Genomic DNA, 12,667 nt, shown 5'->3' with positions numbered 1-12,667 from the left:
ATGCGTGCCTCGATTGAAGGTGGTTTAATCTACATGTGCGATCCTGGGAACCCAGAGCAATTGTTCTTCTGTGAATTGAAGGATGAGAAGTGTGAATGGGGATTTGCAGTGAATACAATGATGAAGAATCTAAAACGGATGCAGAGATTCGTATTCACGTGTTCTACAGTTGGTATGGGTGACCTTGAGAAGGCCAAGGGAAAGAGTACTTCCAAACTCCTTCAAGTTTATCTATAAAGTTGTTAGATATTGATTCTAATTCATCGGGGATTCCTAAATCAAATAACGAAGTAGGGTCTGATTTCATAAATTAATAAATTTTAATCCCTTCAAATGTAAAAGTAAAAAAAATTAGATTTAAAAATAATAATAATAAAGACAAATTTGTCATAGAAACGATAATTTGTCCTTAAATTGACTTTTTCTATAGTACAGGGGAGGCAAATGCAAAGTTTTAGTTTTTTTGGACTAAAAATGATATAGACCAAACCTCAAGGGGTCCAGATGAAAATTACCCTTAATTTTAATATGATTAAGGATAAAATCGTTATTTCATATGTCTTAACAGCAAAAATTCATAGTTAAAAAGGTTACTGTATGGTTTTTCAAGTAAGAGGGGTATGTACATGCCATTTGTAACTTACAACGATAGTTAGCTATTACGGGGGTTGGAAATTATCATTTACCCTAAAATTAATGATATTTTCCTATAATTTTTTTTTTTTGAAATATAATCTAAATTATTGAAGGTGAGACTTTTAAGAGTATAAGTTAAATTATAACAAGTTTCTCATGTAGCATACTCAATCTCCCTAGCAATCCACGAAACAAAGAATGAGACTTTTTAATTGTAGAAGTTTCAACAATTTTCTAAGAAAAAGAAATATGATATAATTTTCCTATCATGATGCAGACAATAGAGGCATCAATTGCATATTGCCTATCTTGGTAAACATCCTTCATCACGTACTTCTTCTCAATCTCACGAGGGAATGGAATCTAAGTGAAATATTATATTGTTAACCCATCTAACTAAGGCAACAATTGAAAGATAAAGGGAGAAAGAAAAGCAATGCAACTAAATGATGGCATACACAAAGGTAGATCTTAATCCTTTTCATTTGTTGAACTCAAAAATGTCACTTGCAGAGACAATTTTAGTGCTTAGTTCTTTATGAGGGATTTTGGACTTTGTACAAGACAAGAAAAGCAGTAGTCGAGTTAAATACATCATCATCTATTAAATTCAACTGAACCATGACCCCTAAGTAACTCAATCTATTCAAAACATTAAAATAGCAGCAAGGCAGAGGCTCATAAGAAAGAAAACAAAATTTATAAGATCCATAGTTTTGTTGTAGGTGTAGATTGAATTGGCCGATTGGAGGGAGAGCAAAGGGATACTTGGACTTCGATGAGATTATCTAAGAGAGAAGCATTATGTAAAAACACGGGCTTAAGATTTGCCACGTAAAGATAAGAGATTTGTCACGAAATAAGAAGTACATCGACTTGTACAGTAATATAATAATATGATAGTAGGTTAGCATGAGAAAAACCCAGACTTCTTATCGATCACGTTTTAGATTATCATCATCACATAATTTTTCTCAAGTTATACCACAACCAGTCTAAAATCCAGACTTCTTAATGGATCACGTTTTAGATTATACAAGGTTGGTAGAGTGGTAAGATTCATATTTTTCAATGAAGATGTTATGGATTTGACTCTTACAAACGACAAAGCCCCCCCAACCGATATATGGAAACACTTACTCGAAATCTCACTTATCGATTCCAATGTGAAAAAGAAAACTGGACTAATTTTTCCACGAATTGGCAATGAATCAAATACTTGACAGGTGCAATTACCATGAAATTTCCATTATTATTATTTTTTTAAACTCTCTTAGATTTATTTCCAAAATGAAAAATTAGGTCAGGAAAATAAAAAATTTTTAGCTATTTTTCATGATATTATGCATGGATCAGATATATCGAATCCGCCAATTCGCAAATCCGTTCCGTATCCGAGTCCGGCAAAAATCCAGAGGGGGCATCCGAATCCGAAGATGTTATCGGATTTCCGACTAATAATCCGATTCGATAAAATATCCCGATTATTTATTGATAATTGTCACTTTTTTACATGTTTTATTATGAACTTCTAATTCCGGTACCCAAAAAAGAAAAAGAAAAATGGACTAATTATTCCACATATTTTTAAAGAAAAAAGTCAAATACGCGCTCAGTACTATCAAAATTACCATGAAATTATCCATTATTATTATTTTTTTAATACTCTGCTTAAGAACGGATTCGGATATTTCCAAAATGAAAAATTAGGTCAGGAAAATAAAAAAGAGAAAAGCGCCGTTAGACTTAGACAGTTAGACCGTGAGAGAGCGTCAAATGGCAGTTCGGTCTTCTCTCTCCATATATAAATAAGAATCTGTCTGTTTGTTGATCAGACTCTTCTCCCTGAAACGTTTCTGTCTCACACAACATTCCTGTTCGGGCCGGAAACATGTCATTTGCCGGAATGTCGGGGGGAGCAGCCGGTGGTGGCGCACCCGGATCTCAGCTCTATTTCTGCCACCAGTGTGAACATACCGTTTGGATAAACCCTTCTGCCACCACCGAACTTGCCTGTCCAGATTGCAATGGTGGTTTCCTAGAAGAACATGAAAACCCCGCTAATCCCTTTTTCGCCTACTCCGACAGTTTTTCTGGTGGTGGTGGTGGTGGTTCTCCTTTTCCTTCCCTTATCGCTGGGCTCGCCGGTCTTCCCTTCCTCGTTTCATCCTCCACCAGCATGGAAGTTCCGGCCGATTTCTCCGCCTTCTTTGGCCCTGGAATCCGCCAGCGATCGACGACGACGACGGTGCAGGATCCTGACGCCTTCAATCCCTTTCTCTTTCTCCAGGATTATCTCCAAACTCTGCGTGCAGGTGGAGCGAATATTCAATTTGTCATTGAAAACAACCCTTCGGATTCTGGTGCCTTCCGGCCTCCGTCGAATCTTGGTGATTACTTTATCGGTCCCGGCCTCGAGCAATTGATCCAGCAACTCGCGGAGAATGATCCAAACCGCTATGGCACGCCTCCGGCGTCAAAATCCGCCATCCAAGCTCTACCTGACATTACGGTTTCAGAGGAATTGCTGGCTTCCGATTCGTCCCAGTGTGCGGTTTGTAAGGACTCCTTTGAGCTGGGTATGGTCGCGAAACAGATGCCTTGTAAGCACATTTATCATTCTGAATGTATTCTTCCATGGCTTGAACTGCATAATTCTTGCCCTGTTTGTCGGTATGAGTTGCCGACCGATGATCCCGACTACGAGCAAAGAGGTCGGGAGTCGAGGCCTGGGAATTCGACTTCGGGTTCTGGTTCTGGTTCTGGTTCGATGGATTCTGGTAGTGGCAGAGGAGAAACTCAAGAGAATAACCCTACACCCAGAACGGCGCAAAGAAGGTTTAGCATTTCGTTGCCATCGCTATTTAGGTCATTTGGTGGGCCAGCGGAAACGAGCAATAGCAGGGATGGTGGTAACAATGAATCGAATACAGGAAGTCGGAACTCTGGGTCTGAGACCAGGCAAGAGGACTTGGATTAAGAGTTTAGGTGCTATTCTTGAAGCCAGATTTTGTTTCTTCGTATTATTATTAATTGTTGTTAATAGTGCTGCTTTGTTTATTTTTTTCTTCTCTTGGTCTTCAGTTTCTTTGATGCCATTTCTGACTGCTTCTTGAAAAGTTAACAATGTCGGAGTTGGATGTTGTTAGGGTAGCACTTAATGAGTAGTTGTAGCTTCAATGCTTGTATTTCTTGGTTTGAATCATGATTGGCTACATGACAAGTGAGGCAATGGAGGGCAACAAAAAACAAGGCGACACCACACGCCTTGACCCAAAGACAGACCAGGACCCTTAGGCATCACCTTGACAAGGCGGTTTTAATGACATTCATAGATAAGATGAGGCCTGATGATAACGGTATTAGTGGTTTTAATGGGACGGTTTGTACACAACCCACATGTGAGGGTGTTAGTGGATTTAGAGACTTGGTGCATAGGAATGTTGGGAGTAACTTCATTGGAAAGTCAACCTTACGGTTGTAGCGATAAAATTGGTCCGATAGCGGTATAATTGTTCTTAATTGAAAACAATAGGATCCTGACTTGTCAACAATGAACATTCCAAAATTTCCAAGGTTCAATGCTTGTGTCAAGGTTTTTATGGCAGCAAGGCAAGGTGAAGCGAGGTGATAGAGGGAAACGAAAACCAAGGCAACACAAAGCAAGCCGAGACCAGGTCGCCTAGACCCAAAAATGGGTTAGGACGCCTAGGCGGCACCTAGGCAATGCTTAGGTGACCTTTACTACCTTGGTTTGCGTAGATGGATTCGTTTTGAATTTTCTTCTCTAAAATCTCTTTGGCAAGTATTGCCATGTGAGAATAAGCAACGATGAGTCACTTCAGAAGATGTTTGAACTGGAAATTTGAATATGCTGCTAGTGACTTCTATACAGTTCCATTTCTGGTGCATGCAGGCTATGAAGTTGTTTTCCTTATTTTTTTTATGTATTTATTTTATTATTTTATTTTCTGGACTATGGATCCAACTTAGAAAGGGTTCTACTGTAGGCGGCACTGGACCTTAAGGTTGTAGCATCTATAGCTTTATCCTTCAGTCTAAATTAGTCTTTGTAGGTTATAAGATACCTAATGATAACATAATTGGTGGTTTAAGAAACCACACTGGATAGTAATGATGATGCAAGCATTAAAAGGTATCTGAGGAAATGTTTACTGGGAAGTCCATGGGATGGTACTAGTTCTAATGATGTTTTGTGTGTTGCTGTGGTTTCAAAACTTTAGTGACCACATCAGGCTAATTTTCTCTTTCTTGGTTTGGTTGTTCTTTTCTTTGCTAAAACCTGTATGATATGTGGTTTGAATTAGACTAGTTAGGGAATGCTTTTGAGTCACTTCAAACAAATGCTTGAGTCGGCTTATATGACTTTTTTATTGCCGCCTTCTGTATATGCAGGCATTTGCAATTGCTTCGTAATCTCTTTATTTTACGTGGATCTATTAAGAGGTGGAAGTTTCAGAGAAAATATTGACCAGTAAATCTTGACGGGACAAATGTCACAGCTGGGCATGACTCAGTGATGCTCAAAGGCATTGATACGTCAACACTACACATGGCGATGTGGCTGAATGTTGGCTTCTAGTGATCAAAGCTTGCCTCCTGCCATGCATGGCAATGGGCAGGGTGTAAGTCTGGTCTAATAGGGGTTCATAGGAAATTTATTTATTTTCTTTGGGGTATTCTTGTGATTTACGTTTTTATTTATACTTGGAAGATTTGATTCAGTTGTTTAGTTTCCTAGTTTAAGTTGAGTCCTATATCAGTTTTAGAAGGTAATTAATAGTCTTTATATGTATAATCAATTCAATGAAAGAGGGATCAATAAAGTTGAACTTTGTATGAAATTTGAGTTGAATTGCTGTATTGATATGGAGAACAGGGTTGGTGGATCATCTGGTTCCTCCTCCTCTTCTTGTTTTTTCCTCCGTTCTTCTCCTCTCAAGTATGATCACGTTCTTTCTCACCTCCGCTCCTCTCTCTCTCTCTCTCTCTCTCTCTCAATATATATATATATATATATATATTCCCTCTCTTCACCCTCTGCTATCAGACACCATCTGGAATGCAAGAGATTTCTGAAAAGCTCTTTTGCTATGGCTTTGGTCCAAATATTTACTTGGCTTTTTGGTTTTTTCTGGTTTGGTTCATTTTCAATCAAGACATATCAAGTTTGTGGCATACTCCTAAAACCACAGGAACGACCACAAGAAACCAATCTTCTGATGGTTCTGTTTGCAGCGGCAAGAGGTTGAAGAAAGTACTCTTATAAATTGCATGTCAGGCCAGATCCCTATTATTCACAAAAAGCCTCTTCTTTCTTAAGTTGATTGTAAATATTCCAGTCCTCCTTTTGTTTCCTGAAAATCCATAAAGCCCTTCAATGAAGTTTTAGTGTTGGTTTGATTACTTAAATTTAAGTCCTGAACTATTTTAAATTGCTTCCATTCTTCCATTATGCGAATTTCACCATTTTATTGGGCCCATAGCAACAAAAAAGAAGTGTATGTGACTTGGGGTTCATTCTGGCACTTATGTTGTAGTTGCTTGTCCTTCATGGCTCCTACTGTTAGATGCCATTAGGAATGATAACTTTGTAACAAGATAGTATTCCTAGAATTGATTTGTTGAAATTTTGGAAAGATTTTCTGAAACACTAGTTGATTCAACTTATTGGATTCCTAAAAAGCTGGGGGGGGGGGGAATTATAGTCAAACAATAGAAGTTTGTTCTGAATGGGTTTTCATTTTTCTTTGTGCAAGTACCGCATAGATTATTTGGATTTTACTTGCCCCTGCGTGGATATCCGTGGATATCCGTCTGCACATGTCAAAATGTGGCATGTGGCCTTGAAGACAACCAACGGCTGAGATTTATTTACTCTGTTCTTACGTCTAAAAAGTTTTGAGTAATATTATTCACTCCCTGATATTATTTTCAAGTTACAAAATAACCCTATTACACCTATCACCCTGGCAGCACCTTGCTGGACCGCTTCACCAGCAATAACACCAGATCTTTATCTCTGTTTATCCTAGCTTTTAACAAGTGAATAAGAGATCTGTGATATCTTTGTCACGACCACAATGAAAACCATTTCGGTCCTCTTCACATCGGATAGGACCAGATTGGCTTTCAACTCCAATGTCTTCATGTCTGAAACAGATTCAGATCTTTTCAAGTTTCTCTGCCTTGATGACAGGGTAGGCCTGAGTGACGGCTTCCTTCCCCAGGCCTTATCATTGAACGTACAACCATGTTACTCAGGTTCTGGTGCACCCTGGAGAAGGTTGTCCACATCAGCACTTGAACACAGTCAAGCTGACATGTTTTTGGCACTTAGAGCACCCATTTGGCTGGGACACCAAGGGGGTGGAATCGCCGGCAGATCCAACAGTGCAGCAAGGGAGGCAGCAGCAGGGATGGCCAGAGGAGGCCATCGGTCATTGGTGGTTTCCAATGAAGCCAAGGTAAGCGTGGGAGGGGATAAAGGAGCTTGTATTGTTGGATGAGGTTTTATGGTTTTTTTTAGTTGGGAGAAATGTGGGTTGATTTTGTTAACTTGAAAATATCTCAGGGATGGAAAATTGTAATATTGAATCCATTTTAAATGTAAAAATCTATCAAATAAATCTCAACCGTTCATTCTCCCCTTGGCATGTGTCGGGTTCTAACGCATCCACGCAGGTGTGGATAAAAATCCAAATTATTTGAGGTTGAAATGGGTGACTGAAAAACATCATCAGATCTTCAAAAAATGTATGAGTATGATAGTTAGGAGGAGGTATCATCATATAACATCATTTTGTTGCGGGTGCATTACCTTGGACCAGCCGGTACCCTGTTGAGTATCTAAATGGAGATGAACTTGATCCAGACTGAGTTTCTGGTCCAGTCAGATTTTAGGATATACTTTATTTACAAGGACACTATTTTTTTTATTTTTTATTTTTTGTTCTTTCACATTTATGAAGTGAGATACATTTGCAAGTTTTAGAGTTGATTAGGAATCCTAGATGCTGTTTTATTATTGAAGTTTGTCCCCATGTTTAATAGTTATCCATGGTATTTGGGTTTTCTTCTTTTTGAATAGATTGTATCACAATGGAACTTCAGATCTGAAGAATGGAATAACGAAGTGTTTGTCATTGACTGCATGGCCAGGGTGATTGCTTGATCTTCTTGTCCCCTTCTTCCCATGTCCATTCTCTCCCTCTCTGCAATTTTGAAATATTGCAGAATCTTCCTTTTCCCTAACTGGCCCTCAATGATTTGGTATCAGATCCAAAGGATCCATTATTCTTCTCTATCAATCTCTTTCTGGTCATTTTTTCTTCCCGGCTTTCTTTCCTGTTACTGTCCTGTGGTATCAACAGCAGACTCTTTCAAACTGCTTCCGTCCCGTCTCCAAACAGTTCATCTTTCCTCACTTCCTTTATGTGACATCCAAAAAAAAGGGCAAGCCTGGTCCTTCCTGACTCCTGTGGGATCCTATTGTTGCATTGCTGAAACATCACTGCAGAAATGCATCTCCCAGCCCCATCCTTCAAATCTCTAAATCATCCCCAAACCGACTGGCATCCATTTACTCCCACCTCTTCGCTTCCAGTAACCTACCCATGTCCCCAGAAACTTTGTCAAACCTCCTTAGGGTTTTGCCAGAAACAACTGAGCAAAACATAAAAAAGAGGCAAGAAGAAAAGAGAGACCAAGGGCTTTCCAAACCCCCCCCCCCCCCGGGGGGGTGAGAAAGAAGGTATACTTGATTTTCACCGTAGACATCAAATCCCTGCATCTCCAGTGTCCATTGTCTCTGGGGTTGAAGGCTGGTTAGATATTCAAGCTTGAACTCATATCTCCAGCATCAACCCCACTTGCCAGATGTTGACTTAAATACAGCTTCCTCACTGGTTTCACCTTTCAAGAAGAAAACCCCAACTAGGATTGTACCTTCTGTTAGTAAAGTGATCTCTTCTCAAATAGGACTCTACCTACTTTTATCTCCCACAACCTTCACATGCATCAGATATTCATTCTTCATAGGCGGTTGATGAAGTTGGTCGAAAGCCATGAGATGCAGTGGGTAATGCAGCCTCAACCAGAACATCGAATGGTGGTTCGGACGATAGTTTCCAAAGCATTGCTAAGGCACCTCTTAGGTGTCCTGGCTGATTTAGAAGGGACTAGGTGGTTGCCTCCTTATAGTAGGGTGTCTTGATCTTTTTTAATTGGTAATGGACCAAAATCTGGCATTAACTTATGCCAACTATCATTTAAGAAACTATCTTTATATTCCTGATATTTCATTTACTTAAGATGGTAATAAAACATCCCCTATTTGAACCCAATAGATATAATTAAAGTATAAATTTTAAAAATATAGAAAGGTCAACACCCTACCCCCCCCCCCCCCCAAAAAAAAAAAAAAAAAAAAAGGGAGTTATTCATATGTTATAAAAAGAAAGGGGGAAAGGGTGTGCTTAAGTTGCCATACTCACCTAAATACAGCCTTGGCAGATACTTTACCACCTAAGGGTTTTGACTACCTAAAACACCTTAGATTGCTGGGACGCTGTGACAACTGTGGTTCAGACGGTCAAAAATATTGTGAACAGATGACAAAGTGTAGAGTGCAGGGAAAGCCATTCCACATCCTAAGTTAGATCTTCCCCATGATTCTCCAGACATTGATGGAACCCTAGAGCTTCATAATGTCGATTTTGTTCAAGTTGTAGACAGAATCCAATAGCCTCTAGCTGTGAACTTTAATTTCTTCCATTCTACAAAATTCATGGTCAAGTTTTTCCTAGGGATTTGATGCAAGTACGTAGCCTTGAACCTAAACATATACGGGGATCAGGATAGGGATGAACTAGGTTTCTTCTAAGTTTTTGGTTTAGTAGGATTTTAGAATTTTATTTAGGAGGATATTATTGTGTATTTTATTTTATCCAGTCAACTCTTACAGTTGGCTAGAAATCTTAGAATGTTGTTTCCTTGTTAAAGTTTGTGTCCACTTTAAGAGCTTTTTGTTGCTAGTTGGGTTTTCTTCTTTTAGTGTTATAGTTCAGAATTTTTTTTCCGAAGTTTCGGTGTTTGGTTGCATGTTTTGATGGGCTTTAGGTGGTCTTTGGGTCTGATTTCTGATGCACAGCCTAATTTGAGGCCAATAGATACAATGACAATGTTATTCTTTTATTAAAACGTAACACAAGCTGATCTTCTTAATCCAACCATGCCTGGCTATGTGGATGGAATTGGATCATGTATTTTCACAAATCTTAACATGTATATACAAGAAAACATTGAAACATCCATAAAAATGCAAGAATAAATATTAAGAAGTAATAAAATCTCAATCACAATTTACAATCACAATTTACAATCACAACCCCTTGAAACTCTTGAAATACCACTGAGAGTTTCCAAATTTCACTGAAATTTTGTCGAAATTCAGTCAACTGATTCAAATTCGTTTCGGACCATGTTTCGTCTTGGTAGGCTCAAGACAACCTAAGTTTTGCAAAACTATAGTAGTTGGTTTGTGGCAGTGTTTCATTTGAAGAGTGGAATAGTGAAGCATTTTGTATGCTTGCATGGCAAGAATGATTGTCTTATCTTCTTCTCCCATCTTTTCTTTCTGTTTAATCTTTTTTATTGTTCCCCACAACTCTGAGACATGTCAGAACCTTCCTCTTCCCTAAATGGCCCACTATTATATTACCACATTCAGTGGTGAGAGAATCTGGACTTCACCCTAAATAAGATACCGAAGATGATGAAGCTAAGACATATGCTTAAGCTCTAAAATGAAAGAAGACACCCTGTAATCTTTACTATTTACAAATAACCCTAGTGCACTCTTTCACTAAAACATTTCAGGTAATCTGGAGTCTTTCATTGCTGGATTTGGATTTCTTTGTTTGCTGCTTCTTCCTTGAATTCTACATCTTGGGAGCCTGGAAGGAGTGCCTTGTGTTCTACATGCTAGTCCTCTTATTCCAGACATAACTCAATATTGTTTAACTGTCCTCCAATCTGGTTTGGGTCCAGTTGCCATCCCTTCCCTTCCAGTTTTGGTCACTGTAGTCTCTTTGCACCATGTCTATTGTGTGCAGCATTCTGCTCTGCATGGACAGTCATATATGTCACGTGCAAGACTTTCCTATACGAGGGTGTCCATTGAAATCTCAGCTACTGTTGAGCGGTGGTTTTAGGTGTTCATTTGGTTAGGTGGCAGGCATTGTTTGTCGTATTGTGGGGGAGCAATGTGCCCATCTTCTTACCCTTTGGTAAACCTGGCCTATTCTTGCTGTGATGAGGTAAACATCATTGGTGCCATGCATATTATTATAGGGTCATATTGCTCTTCAGTGCGTGGTGCTGGGTGGTGACTTGTGAACTGTTGGAATGCCTTGTCAATTCAAAATTGTTGCTTGGCATGGTAGGCACAAGGTTGGGCATTAATGTGAACAATCTTGGTTCATTGATTGGTATGGTCATATTTGTAATTGCATACTAGTGTTTCCTTTTGTGTAAGGGGACATGTTATAGCTATGGTTGAGCAGGGGAACCAGTTTGCTTCTGGGCTGAATTATTAAAGATATAAATGCTGATTTCTCGGGATTGGATGAGTTGGAAGGGGGGAATTAGTTACGCTGATTACTCCAGACCCTGGGAGTGCTTATGGGGATCAGTCATTGGAAGATATTGCATGGCAGGCTGACGAGGGGATTAATTTGGAGAAATTTCAGGAATTGGGTGAGATAATGGATGGGAGACATCTATACATGGTGGAATTGAAGAGTTGCTCAACAAGAAGATATGACAATAATCATGATGATATTTCCCAACTGATTCAAATTCTCCTCAAGTGAAAGGAATAGCTGTGGAACGAGAGGAGGAAGAAAAAGTAGGGGAAAATATAATGTCAGTCTTCTGATTCTGGTGTCTGCTCTAATGCGAGATTGGAAGCTTTTTGTGAGAAAAACTCTATTATTCGTCTTCCACCCTCCTGAATCTGGGATTGACCACTTAATGCAAAGTGAATCTAACATTTTTCTGGCATCCAAAAACTGTGTTGGGTTTTATATACGATTCCTCATCCAACTACAGATCCTAATTTTAATAAGCCTTCATTATTTGTTTTGTCTTGGTCAATATTGAATGTCTCAATGCATTAAATGCCTGTTTATTACTGAATATGATTCTTTTCGTCAATTTCTCTGCCAAGTCTCATATTTTCAATGACCATACTGTGAAAGTTTGTTAGTCACTAAAATTCTAGCGTAATGATTGATCCTTGTTTTTACATGCTACTTTTGTTGTTTGATACTGTATTGCTGATGCTTTGTTTTATGTGTTTTATGATGATTTGTGACTTCCACTGGTTGGCGCCCTTCTCAAATGCAGAGGCTAAAAAATGATTGTTTTAATGGTTGCAGCTTGATGTTTGCAGAATTGAGAAAGAATTTTAATTCATGAGGGTCTAGGCATCTAAATCCTTTTGGGGTTCAGATGTGTAATCATGTGTGGACAAATCATATACATAGAAGAGTCATGCAGTTACATTTGAAGGTTAGAACCTAATTAGATACTGTTTTTTTCAATTTTCATTGGAGAAGAGTTTTGTAATTTCATCAATCAGGAGAATTGGAGCTTCCATTAATTTGCATTGTTGTACAAATTTCTTTAGAAAGCCATTTCAGTATGTGTTTGATGATGTTTGATACTGGCATTTTCCAATTTAGGCTGTCTGCTTATATGCATTTATGGTTTAAACCCCCCCCCCCCCCTCACAAATTTCACCACAATGAAGCTGTGAAAGATCCGTAAAACCATCAATTCAGTCCTGAAAGTAGTGTGATAGGCTGCATCCAGCTAGTTCTAAATTTTAGAGAAATTCAATTCATTACTTAGCAGTATGTACCAACTACTTCGGCTTTTGATCGATTGTTTTGAATGTGCCTCATTATAGATTTCAGTTTTGACATCAAATCCATCTTTATTGGTT

At 38.8% G+C, this 12,667-nt stretch overlaps 1 protein-coding gene across 3 annotated transcripts; it reads left to right on the top strand.

Moving 5' to 3' along the window:
* The first annotated feature begins 2,487 nt into the window (after nt 1–2,487).
* On the top strand, nt 2,488–12,412 carry LOC149012717 (E3 ubiquitin-protein ligase RING1-like). 3 transcript variants are annotated; one of them, XM_089158793.1, is made up of 2 exons: nt 2,488–3,624; nt 12,099–12,412. In XM_089158793.1, exon 1 carries the CDS (start codon nt 2,528–2,530, stop codon nt 3,614–3,616), a length of 1,089 nt encoding a protein of 362 aa, XP_089014919.1. In that variant the 5' UTR covers nt 2,488–2,527; the 3' UTR covers nt 3,617–3,624; nt 12,099–12,412. The 3 variants fall into 3 exon arrangements, with proteins under 3 accessions (XP_089014919.1, XP_089014921.1, XP_089014920.1); XM_089158795.1 differs by having other exon boundaries at nt 12,067–12,412; XM_089158794.1 differs by lacking the exon at nt 12,099–12,412 and adding an exon at nt 5,053–5,624.
* The last annotated feature ends 255 nt before the right edge of the window (nt 12,413–12,667 follow it).

The sequence above is a fragment of the Hakea prostrata genome, chromosome 6 (assembly GCF_041222555.1).
Source record: "Hakea prostrata isolate BN-2017 chromosome 6, UWA_Hpros_2, whole genome shotgun sequence".
Classification (NCBI taxonomy): domain Eukaryota; kingdom Viridiplantae; phylum Streptophyta; class Magnoliopsida; order Proteales; family Proteaceae; genus Hakea; species Hakea prostrata.
This window is presented reverse-complemented; position numbering and strand designations above follow the sequence as displayed.